At 47.7% G+C, this 13,156-nt stretch overlaps 1 protein-coding gene across 1 annotated transcript in view; it reads left to right on the top strand.

Annotated features, from left to right (window-relative positions):
* Positions 1–7,670: 7,670 nt before the first annotated feature.
* The window catches only part of LOC120921707 (asialoglycoprotein receptor 1-like), a 29,751-nt gene continuing 24,265 nt past the window's right edge, over positions 7,671–13,156 (top strand). Inside the window, exons 1-3 of the mRNA XM_040334246.1 lie at positions 7,671–8,062; positions 8,190–8,280; positions 9,238–9,351. Of these exons, the coding sequence (XP_040190180.1) occupies positions 8,193–8,280; positions 9,238–9,351 (202 nt within the window). The 5' untranslated portion in view covers positions 7,671–8,062; positions 8,190–8,192. The remainder of the gene's footprint in view (positions 8,063–8,189; positions 8,281–9,237; positions 9,352–13,156) is intronic.

Below are 13,156 nucleotides of genomic sequence, written 5' to 3' on the forward strand. Positions count from 1 at the left end.
CCAAGCATGCGTCGACTTGATTCTGAGCATGGATTTTTAACCGATGGTCGTGCCTACTAACGATCATTTTTTTGCTATCTGTTAGGTAGCCATCGGTTAAATTTAAAACAAGTTGGCTTTTTTTTAACCGATGGATAAATAACCGATGGCGCTCACACACGATCGGTTTGGTCTGATGAAAACGGTCCATCAGACCGTTCTCATCGGTTTGACCGATCGTGTGTACGCGGCTTTAGATAAAAAGGGAGTACCTGGTGTACAGAAAAAAATAATTTCTAAGTTTTGGTTTTTGGATCTTTATTAAAATGTAGCCACATGTACACAAGGCCAACGCGTTTCAGGGGAATAGACTCACACTTCTTCGGGGCTGTTGCTGTGTACTATTTGGTGGGAACGATTCCCATGAGTAATGGGAATCAAGTTAGGATCAAGGCTTCTGAATGGCAGTATGCTGGATTTTGTTGTATAGGCAGCAAATATTATATTAATGCCTATACAACAGAAGTCGTCATTGTGGTATCTCTATCTTTATTTCTATCTCTAACTTTATCTCTATCTCTATTTCCATCTCAGTCTTCATCTCCATCTCAATTTCTATCACAATTGCTTTTTCTATTTCCATCTTCATCTCTATCCACATCTCCATCTCTATCCACATCTCCATCTCTATCCACATCTCTATCCACATCTCTATCTCTATCCACATCTCTATCTCTATCCACATCTCCATCTCTATCCACATCTCCATCTCTATCCACATCTCTATTCACATCTACATCTCTATCCACATCTCCATCTCTATCCACATCTCTATCCACATCTACATCTCTATCCACATCTCCCTCTCTATCCACATCTCCATCTCTATCCACATCTCTATCCACATCTCTATCCACATCTCCATCTCTATCCACATCTCCATCCACATCTCTATCTCTATCCACATCTCTATCTCTATCCACATCTCCATCTCTATCCACACCTCTATCCACATCTCTATCCACATCTCTATCCACATCTCTATCCACATCTCTATCCACATCTCCATCCACATCTCTATCTCTATCCACATCTCTATCCACATCTCTATCCACATCTCTATCCACATCTCCATCTCTATCCACATCTCTATCCACATCTCTATCTCTATCCACATCTCTATCCACATCTCTATCTCTATCCACATCTCTATCCACATCTCTATCCACATCTCTATCAACATCTCCATCTCTATCCACATCTCTATCCACATCTCTATCTCTATCCACATCTCTATCCACATCTCTATCCACATATCTATCTCTATCCACATCTCTATCTATATCCACATCTCTATCTCTATCCACATCTCTATCCACATCTCTATCCACATCTCTATCCACATCTCTATCCACATCTCTATCCACATCTCTATCCACATCTCCATCTCTATCCACATCTCTATCTCTATCCACATCTCTATCCACATCTCTATCCACATCTCTATCCACATCTCTATCCACATCTCTATACACATCTCCATCTCTATCCACATCTCCATCCACATCTCTATCTCTATCCACATCTCTATCTCTATCCACATCTCCATCTCTATCCAGATCTCTATCTCTATCCACATCTCTATCCACATCTCTATCCACATCTCTATCAACATCTCCATCTCTATCCACATCTCTATCCACATCTCTATCTCTATCCACATCTCTATCCACATCTCTATCTCTATCCACATCTCTATCCACATCTCTATCAACATCTCCATCTCTATCCACATCTATATCCACATCTCTATCTCTATCCACATCTCTATCCACATCTCCATCTCTATCCACATCTCTATCCATATCTCTATCCACATCTCTATCCACATCTCTATCCACATCTCTATCCACATCTCTATCCACATCTCCATCTCTATCCACATCTCTATCCACATCTCTATCTCTATCCACATCTCTATCTACATCTCTATCTCTATCCACATCTCTATCTACATCTCTATCTCTATCCACATCTCTATCTACATCTCTATCCACACCTCTATCTACATCTCTATCCACATCTCTATCCACATCTATATCTCTATCCACATCTCCATCTCTATCCACATCTCTATTCACATCTCTATCCACATCTCTATCTCTATCCACATCTCTATCTACATCTCTATCTACATCTCTATCTCTATCCACATCTCTATCTACATCTCTATCCACACCTCTATCTACATCTCTATCCACATCTCTATCCACATCTCTATCTCTATCCACATCTCTATTCACATCTCTATCCACATCTCTATCTCTATCCACATCTCTATCCACATCTCTATCCACATCTCTATCCACATCTCTATCCACATCTCCATCTCTATCCACATCTCTATCCGCATCTCTATCTCTATCCACATCTCCATCTCTATCCACATCTCCATCTCTATCCACATCTCTATCCACATCTCTATCCACATCTCCAACTCTATCCACATCTCCATCTCTATCCACATCTCTATCCACATCTCTATCTCTATCCACATATATATCCACATCTCCATCTCTATCCACATCTCTATCCACATCTCTATCCACATCTCCATCTCTATCCACATCTCCATCTCTATCCACATCTCTATCCACATCTCTATCCACATCTCTATCCACATCTCTATCCACATCTCCATCTCTATCCACATCTCTATCCACATCTCTATCTCTATCCACATCTCTATCCACATCTCTATCCACATCTCTATCCACATCTCCATCTCTATCCACATCTCTATCCACATCTCTATCTCTATCCACATCTCTATCCACATCTCCATCTCTATCCACATCTCTATCCACATCTCTATCTCTATCCACATCTCTATCCACATCTCCATCTCTATCCACATCTCTATCCACATCTCTATCCACATCTCCATCTCTATCCACATCTCTATCCATATCTCTATCCACATCTCTATCCACATCTCTATCCACATCTCCATCTCTATCCACATCTCTATCCACATCTCTATCCACATCTCTATCCACATCTCTATCCACACCTCTATCTACATCTCTATCCACATCTCTATCTACATCTCTATCCACACCTCTATTTACATCTCTATCCACATCTCTATCCACATCTCTATCTCTATCCACATCTCTATTCACATCTCTATCCACATCTCTATCTCTATCCACATCTCTATCCACATCTCTATCCACATCTCTATCCACATCTCTATCCACATCTCCATCTCTATCCACATCTCTATCCGCATCTCTATCTCTATCCACATCTCCATCTCTATCCACATCTCCATCTCTATCCACATCTCTATCCACATCTCCAACTCTATCCACATCTCCATCTCTATCCACATCTCTATCCACATCTCTATCTCTATCCACATATATATCCACATCTCCATCTCTATCCACATCTCTATCCACATCTCTATCCACATCTCCATCTCTATCCACATCTCTATCTCTATCCACATCTCTATCTACATCTCTATCCACACCTCTATCTACATCTCTATCCACATCTCTATCTCTATCCACATATATATCCACATCTCCATCTCTATCCACATCTCTATCCACATCTCTATCCACATCTCCAACTCTATCCACATCTCCATCTCTATCCACATCTCTATCCACATCTCTATCTCTATCCACATATATATCCACATCTCCATCTCTATCCACATCTCTATCCACATCTCTATCCACATCTCCATCTCTATCCACATCTCTATCTCTATCCACATCTCTATCTACATCTCTATCCACACCTCTATCTACATCTCTATCCACATCTCTATCCACATCTCTATCTCTATCCACATCTCTATCCACATCTCTATCCACATCTCTATCCACATCTCTATCCACATCTCCATCTCTATCCACATCTCTATCCGCATCTCTATCTCTATCCACATCTCCATCTCTATCCACATCTCCATCTCTATCCACATCTCTATCCACATCTCCATCTCTATCCACATCTCTATCCACATCTCTATCTCTATCCACATATATATCCACATCTCCATCTCTATCCACATCTCTATCCACATCTCTATACACATCTCCATCTCTATCCACATCTCCATCTCTATCCACATCTCTATCCACATCTCTATCCACATCTCTATCCACATCTCCATCTCTATCCACATCTCTATCCACATCTCTATCTCTATCCACATCTCTATCCACATCTCTATCCACATCTCTATCCACATCTCCATCTCTATCCACATCTCTATCCACATCTCTATCTCTATCCACATCTCTATCCACATCTCCATCTCTATCCACATCTCTATCCACATCTCTATCTCTATCCACATCTCTATCCACATCTCCATCTCTATCCACATCTCTATCCACATCTCTATCCACATCTCCATCTCTATCCACATCTCTATCCATATCTCTATCCACATCTCTATCCACATCTCTATCCACATCTCCATCTCTATCCACATCTCTATCCACATCTCTATCCACATCTCTATCCACATCTCTATCCACATCTCTATCCACATCTCTATCTCTATCCACATCTCTATCCACATCTCTATCCACATCTCTATCCACATCTCTATCATTATCCACATCTCTATCTACATCTCTATCTCTATCCACATCTCTATCTACATCTCTATCCACATCTCTATCTACATCTCTATCCACATCTCTATCTCTATCCACATCTCCATCTCTATCCACATCTCTATCCACATCTCTATCCACATCTCTATCTCTATCCACATCTCTATCTCTATTCACATCTCTATCTACATCTCTATCTCTATCCACATCTCTATCTACATCTCTATCTACATCTCTATCTCTATCCACATCTCTATCCACATCTCTATCCACATTTCTATCCACATCTCTATTAAGGATGAGCCGAACACCCCCCTGTTCGGTTCGCATCAGAACTTGCGAACACACCAAATGGTCTTTCCCGGTCTTTCCCAGTGACGTACGATGGTGTGTCAGAGGGGGCGGGGTCACGTGACGGGTGGTCGCTTCCCCTATATAAGAAATGTCACAGCTCCAGCACTTCATTCCGCTGGGCTGTGTCCAGCGGAGAGTGGAGCTCGCCTGCTGCGGTCTGGACGGATGGATCTTCTCATCGCTGGACCGGACCGCTGATCAACAGTCGCTGGAGATATCATCCGTCGCTGGAAAGACAACGTTGGAGCAGGGGGGCGGACCGAGAGTGGATTCACATCGCTGGATTTTTAATTTTTTTTTTAATAAAGGATTTTTTTCTACGGTGTCTGTGTGTTTTTTTTTTAACTATTTACACTTCCTTCGTGAAATGGTAGAGGTACAGTGTATCCCATTACCAATTCACATAGGGGGGGGCAGGATCTGGGGGTCCCCTTTGTTAAAGGGGTCTTCCAGATTCTGATAAGCCCCCCGCCCGCAGACCCCCACAACCACCGGGCAAGGGTTGTGGGGATGAGGCCCTTGACCCCATCAACATGGGGACATCCTCCCCATATTAAGGGCATGTGGCCTGGTGTGGTTCAGGAGAGGGGGGGCTCACTCTGTCCCCCCCTCTTTTCTGCGGCCGGCCAGGTTAACGTGCTCGGATAAGGGTCTGGTGTGGATTTTTGGGGGAACTGCACGCCATTTTTTTTTTAAATTTGGGGTGGAGTTCCCCTTAAAATCCACACCAGACCTGAAGGGTCTGGTATGGATATTTGGGGGGAACTCCACGTCATTTTTTTTTTAATTGACGGCCGGGTTCCCCTTAATATCCATATCAGACCTGAAGGGCCTGGTAATGAAATTTGGGGGGACCCCCACGCTTTTTTTTTTATGAATGAATCATCTCTGAATTGCCAGAGCCGACAATTCATTAGAGCCGCAAAGCCGGTTTTAAATGCCTTTTTTTCTTTCAGAAATGAAACTTTGTGCAGGGACAGTTACGGGAAACGTGCGCTTTTTCACATGCAAAATTTAAAGTAATATTACACTTTTATTGTTTCACTTTTAGCATTATTAAATTCACTGCTCCTGAAAAAACGTCCGTTTTTAAAACTTTTTTTGCATTGATAAATGTCCCCTGGGACAGGACCCGGGTCCCCAAACACTTTGTAGGACAATAAATTGCATATTAGCCTTTAAAATTAACACTTTAGATTTCTCCCATAACAGGGTGTTCGGCGGCTGTTAACAGGGTGTTCGGCGGCTTTTCGAATTTGCCGCGAACACTCCTAATTGTTCGTTGTTCGCCGAACAGGCGAACAGGCAATGTTCGAGTCGAACATGAGTTCGACTCGAACTCGAAGCTCATCCCTAATCTCTATCTCTATCCACATCTCTATCTCTATCCACATCTCCATCTCTATCTCTGTCTTCATTCCCATCTCCATCTCTATCCACATCTCCATTTCCATTTCTAACTGCATTTCCATCTCCATCTCCATCTCTATCCACATCTCCATTTCCATTTCTAACTGCATTTCCATCTCCATCTCCATCTCTATCCACATCTCCATCTTTATCTCAATTTATATCTATATCTTCATTTCCATCTTCATCTCTATTTCCATCTCCATCTACATTTATTATACTGTCTTCATTTCTATATTCATCTCTATCCACATCTCCATCTCCATTTCTATCTCCATCTCTATCCACATCTCCATCCCCATTTCTATCTCTATCTTCATTTTCATCTCCATCTCAATTTCTACAACTATTTCTTTCTCTATTTCCATCTCCATATCTATCCACATCTCCATCCCCATCTCCATCTCCATCTTCATTTCCATCGCCATCTCTATCCACATCTCCATCTCCATTTTCATCTCCATTTCTATCTCTGTCTTCATTTAAATCTCTATCTCCTTCTCCATTTCTATCTCCATTTCTGTCTCTCTATCTCTGTGTATCTATCTATGTCTCTCTATCTGTATCTCTGTCTCTATCTGTATCTCTATCTCTGTCTCTATCTCTATCTGTATCTCTATCTCTGTCTCTATCTGTATCTCTGTCTCTCTATCTCTGTCTCTCTATCTCTGTCTCTGTCTCTCTCTATTTCTGTCTCTATCTGTATCTCTGTCTCTATCTGTATCTCTGTCTCTATCTGTATCTCTGTCTCTCTATCTCTGTCTCTCTATACCTGTCTCTATCTGTATCTCTGTCTCTCTCTATTTCTGTCTATATCTGTATCTCTGTATCTCTATCTCTGTCTCTATCTGTATCTCTATCTCTCTATCTCTGTCTCTCTATCTCTGTCTCTATCTGTATCTCTGTCTCTGTCTCTCTCTATTTCTGTCTCTATCTGTATCTCTGTCTCTATCTCTATCTCTGTCTCTATCTGTATCTCTGTCTCTCTATCTCTGTCTCTCTATACCTGTGTCTGTCTGTATCTCTGTCTCTGTCTCTCTCTATTTCTGTCTCTATCTGTATCTCTGTCTCTATCTGTATCTCTATCTCTGTCTCTCTATACCTGTCTCTATCTGTATCTCTGTCTCTGTCTCTCTCTCTATTTCTGTCTCTATCTGTATCTCTATCTCTGTCTCTCTCTATTTCTGTCTACATCTCCATCTTTGTCTCTGTCTGAGATTTTATTCTCATTTAAATTTTATTGTTAAAGCTCTTGACCCATGCTTGAAAAACAATTTATTTTTTATTTTTATTATTAAACATTTTTTATTTGATGGACACACCTGCATGTTGGGTGGTAATTCTTATGGAGCCTTGCTATTGGCTCTCTATTGATTGGAAAACGCACCTGCCGCGTGACAGACCAGAGTCATGGTGGACACGACACCTACAACTTGGTGGCCCAACGTGACTCACAGGGGTCAAGGCGAGTAACAATTTATATTTTACTCGTGTATGAAGAAGAGGAGACATCTGTGGGGTGTGATTAAGAATGTCCACAGAAGTGATATCAGTCATGTGACCTCCGGGATGATGAAATCTTTCTCTGGAAATTACTGAGGGAGGAGAAAGAATACGGAGGAAAGAAAATCAGAGAAGAAACTTCTTCTATCATCACAACTCAACACTATGAGGTGAGAGAAGATCCACCATCTACACAATCTATCCGTCTATCCACCTATCTAATCTATCCATCTATCCATCTATCTAATCTATCCGTCTATCTGTCTATCTAATCTATCCGTCTATCTGTCTATTCAGATCATGTCTGTGGAATACGAGGATTTACAAACTCTTCAGGAGGACACAAAACCATCAAAGGGAGCCGGAGCAACCAACCAGATACTTCAAGGTAAGAAAATCTGATACTGAGAATTATGCCGCGTACACACCATCGTTTTTCAGCATGTCCAAAAAACGAAGTTTTTCCAACTTCATCATTAAAAACGACGTTGCCCACACACCATCGTTTTTGAAAAATTATGAACTAAGCGCGGTGACGCAAAACACGTACGACGGAAATCTGAAGGGGAAGTTCTATTCGCCTTTGGGCTGCTTTTAGCTGATTCCGTGTTAATGGAACGGTTGGGAGGTACACGGGGCACACAGAGCCAGGAGGTGGGGATAGAGCCAGAGCCAGATCATATCAGGCAGCTTAGCGGGCTTATCCAGGCTCTCCCCATAAAGGATGACATTCCTGGGCAGTGGGCAGTTGGGCACTGTGGGCAGGTGGAGTTGATAATTAATCATACACAGTATTGCATTTTCTGGGCCTGACTGGACATGTGGAGCGGTCCGGTGGAGTGTCAGTGACACTCCACCGGACCGCTCCACATGCCCAGGCAGGCCCAGCTAATGCAATACTGTGTACAATTATTAATATCATCATCACACTCCACCTGCCCAGCAATACTGTACAATATAGATTCAGTGTGCACTGCAGCAGTGTCACTCACACCGCACACTGAATCTATATTGTACAGTATTGTTGGGCAGGTGGAGTGTGATGATGATATTAATAATTGTACACAATACGAAATGTTCTAAAATACTGTATATAATGTTTTTATTCTTTAATCAGTTAATATAAACATCTTTGATATTAAAGATGTTCTAGAACGTAATTGCATTGTAGAATATTAAAAAAAAAGTCAGTTACTTTCCCAAGTAACTAATTACTTTGCCAATGAAGTAACTGAGTCACTAACTCACTTACTTTTTCGGACAAGTAATTTGTAACTGTAACTAATTACTTTGTTAAAGGAAGATGAGCAACACTGATTGCAATACATGTTTTGTTCATTATCAGCAATCATGATGAAGAGACGGGTCCCGGAACTTTCCTCCTCCCTCATCTGCTTCCTGTCAGCAGTCTGCACCGGACTCATCTTCATCATCATCATCCTCATCGTCACCATCACACGTGAGTTCCCACCATCCTCCCCCCACATTGTCACCATCACACGTGAGTTCCCACCGTCCTCCCCCCACATCGTCCCCATCACACGTGAGTTCCCACCGCCCCCCCCCCACATCGTCACCATCACACGTGAGTTCCCACCGTCCCCCCCCCACATTGTCACCATCACACGTGAGTTCCCACCGTCCTCCCCCCACATTGTCACCATCACACGTGAGTTCTCACCGTCCTCCCCCCACATTGTCACCATCACACGTGAGTTCCCACCGTCCCCCCCCCCCACATAGTCACCATCACACGTGAGTTCCCACCGTCCTCCCCTCACATTGTCACCATCACACGTGAGTTCCCACCGTCCCCCCCCCCCCCCATAGTCACCATCACACGTGAGTTCCCACCGTCCCCCCCCCCCCACATAGTCACCATCACACGTGAGTTCCCACCGTCCCCCCCCCCACACATTGTCACCATCACACGTGAGTTCCCACCGTCCTCCCCCACATTGTCACCATCACACGTGAGTTCCCACCGTCCTCCCCCCACATTGTCACCATCACACGTGAGTTCCCACCATCCTCCCCCCACATCGTCACCATCACACGTGAGTTCCCACTGCCCCCCCCACATTGTCACCATCACACGTGAGTTCCCACCGTCCTCCCCCCACATTGTCACCATCACACGTGAGTTCCCACCGTCCTCCCCTCACATTGTCACCATCACACGTGAGTTCCCACTGCCCCCCCCACATTGTCACCATCACACGTGAGTTCCCACCGTCCCCCCCCCCACATAGTCACCATCACACGTGAGTTCCCACCGTCCCCCCCCCCCCACATAGTCACCATCACACGTGAGTTCCCACCGTCCCCCCCCCACATAGTCACCATCACACGTGAGTTCCCACCGTCCCCCCCCCCCCACATAGTCACCATCACACGTGAGTTCCCACCGCCCCCCCCCCCACATAGTCACCATCACACGTGAGTTCCCACCGTCCTCCCCCCACATTGTCACCATCACACGTGAGTTCCCACCGTCCTCCCCCACATTGTCACCATCACACGTGAGTTCCCACCATCCTCCCCCCACATTGTCACCATCACACGTGAGTTCCCACCGTCCCCCCCCCCCCACATCGTGACCATCACACGTGAGTTCCCACCGTCCCCCCCCCCCCCACATAGTCACCATCACACGTGAGTTCCCACCGTCCCCCCCCCCACATAGTCACCATCACACGTGAGTTCCCACCGTCCCCCCCCCCCCATAGTCACCATCACACGTGAGTTCCCACCGTCCCCCCCCCACATAGTCACCATCACACGTGAGTTCCCACCGTCCCCCCCCCCCCCACATTGTCACCATCACACGTGAGTTCCCACCGTCCCCCCCCCACATTGTCACCATCACACGTGAGTTCCCACCGTCCCCCCCCCCCACATAGTCACCATCACACGTGAGTTCCCACCGTCCCCCCCCCCCACATAGTCACCATCACACGTGAGTTCCCACCGTCCCCCCCACATTGTCACCATCACACGTGAGTTCCCACCGTCCCCCCCCCCACATTGTCACCATCACACGTGAGTTCCCACCGTCCTCCCCCACATTGTCACCATCACACGTGAGTTCCCACCGTCCTCCCCCCACATTGTCACCATCACACGTGAGTTCCCACCGTCCTCCCCCCACATTGTCACCATCACACGTGAGTTCCCACCGTCCCCCCCCCCCACATCGTGACCATCACACGTGAGTTCCCCCCGCCCCCCCCCCCCCACATAGTCACCATCACACGTGAGTTCCCACCGTCCCCCCCCCCCCACATAGTCACCATCACACGTGAGTTCCCACCGTCCCCCCCCCCCACATTGTCACCATCACACGTGAGTTCCCACCATCCTCCCCCCACATTGTCACCATCACACGTGAGTTCCCACCGTCCCTCCCCCCACATCGTGACCATCACACGTGAGTTCCCACCGTCCTCCCCCCCCACATAGTCACCATCACACGTGAGTTCCCACCGTCCCCCCCCCCACATAGTCACCATCACACGTGAGTTCCCACCGTCCCCCCCCCACATTGTCACCATCACACGTGAGTTCCCACCGTCCCCCCCCCACATTGTCACCATCACACGTGAGTTCCCACTGCCCCCCCCACATTGTCACCATCACACGTGAGTTCCCACCGTCCCCCCCCCCACATAGTCACCATCACACGTGAGTTCCCACCGTCCCCCCCCCCCCCACATAGTCACCATCACACGTGAGTTCCCACCGTCCCCCCCCCACATAGTCACCATCACACGTGAGTTCCCACCGTCCCCCCCCCCCACATAGTCACCATCACACGTGAGTTCCCACCGTCCCCCCCCCCACATAGTCACCATCACACGTGAGTTCCCACCGTCCTCCCCCCACATTGTCACCATCACACGTGAGTTCCCACCGTCCTCCCCCACATTGTCACCATCACACGTGAGTTCCCACCATCCTCCCCCCACATTGTCACCATCACACGTGAGTTCCCACCATCCCCCCCCCCCCACATCGTGACCATCACACGTGAGTTCCCACCGTCCCCCCCCCCCCACATAGTCACCATCACACGTGAGTTCCCACCCTCCCCCCCCCCACATAGTCACCATCACACGTGAGTTCCCACCGTCCCCCCCCCCACATAGTCACCATCACACGTGAGTTCCCACCGTCCCCCCCCCACATAGTCACCATCACACGTGAGTTCCCACCGTCCCCCCCCCCCCACATTGTCACCATCACACGTGAGTTCCCACCGTCCCCCCCCCACATTGTCACCATCACACGTGAGTTCCCACCGTCCCCCCCCCCCACATAGTCACCATCACACGTGAGTTCCCACCGTCCCCCCCCCCCACATAGTCACCATCACACGTGAGTTCCCACCGTCCCCCCCACATTGTCACCATCACACGTGAGTTCCCACCGTCCCCCCCCCCACATTGTCACCATCACACGTGAGTTCCCACCGTCCTCCCCCACATTGTCACCATCACACGTGAGTTCCCACCGTCCTCCCCCCACATTGTCACCATCACACGTGAGTTCCCACCGTCCTCCCCCCACATTGTCACCATCACACGTGAGTTCCCACCGTCCCCCCCCCCCCACATCGTGACCATCACACGTGAGTTCCCACCGTCCCCCCCCCCCCACATTGTCACCATCACACGTGAGTTCCCACCGTCCCCCCCCCCCCCACATAGTCACCATCACACGTGAGTTCCCACCGTCCCCCCCCCCCACATTGTCACCATCACACGTGAGTTCCCACCATCCTCCCCCCACATTGTCACCATCACACGTGAGTTCCCACCGTCCCCCCCCCCCACATCGTGACCATCACACGTGAGTTCCCACCGCCCCCCCCCCCCCCCCTAGTCACCATCACACGTGAGTTCCCACCGTCCCCCCCCCCACATAGTCACCATCACACGTGAGTTCCCACCGTCCCCCCCCCACATAGTCACCATCACACGTGAGTTCCCACCGTCCCCCCCCCACATAGTCACCATCACACGTGAGTTCCCACCGTCCCCCCCCCCCCCACATAGTCACCATCACACGTGAGTTCCCACCGTCCCCCCCCCCACATTGTCACCATCACACGTGAGTTCCCACCGTCCCCCCCCCCCACATTGTCACCATCACACGTGAGTTCCCACCGTCCCCCCCCCACATAGTCACCATCACACGTGAGTTCCCACCGTCCCCCCCCCACATAGTCACCATCACACGTGAGTTCCCACCGTCCCCCCCCC

This window comes from Rana temporaria (genome assembly GCF_905171775.1).
Source record: "Rana temporaria chromosome 3 unlocalized genomic scaffold, aRanTem1.1 chr3y, whole genome shotgun sequence".
Taxonomy (NCBI): Eukaryota; Metazoa; Chordata; class Amphibia; order Anura; family Ranidae; genus Rana; species Rana temporaria.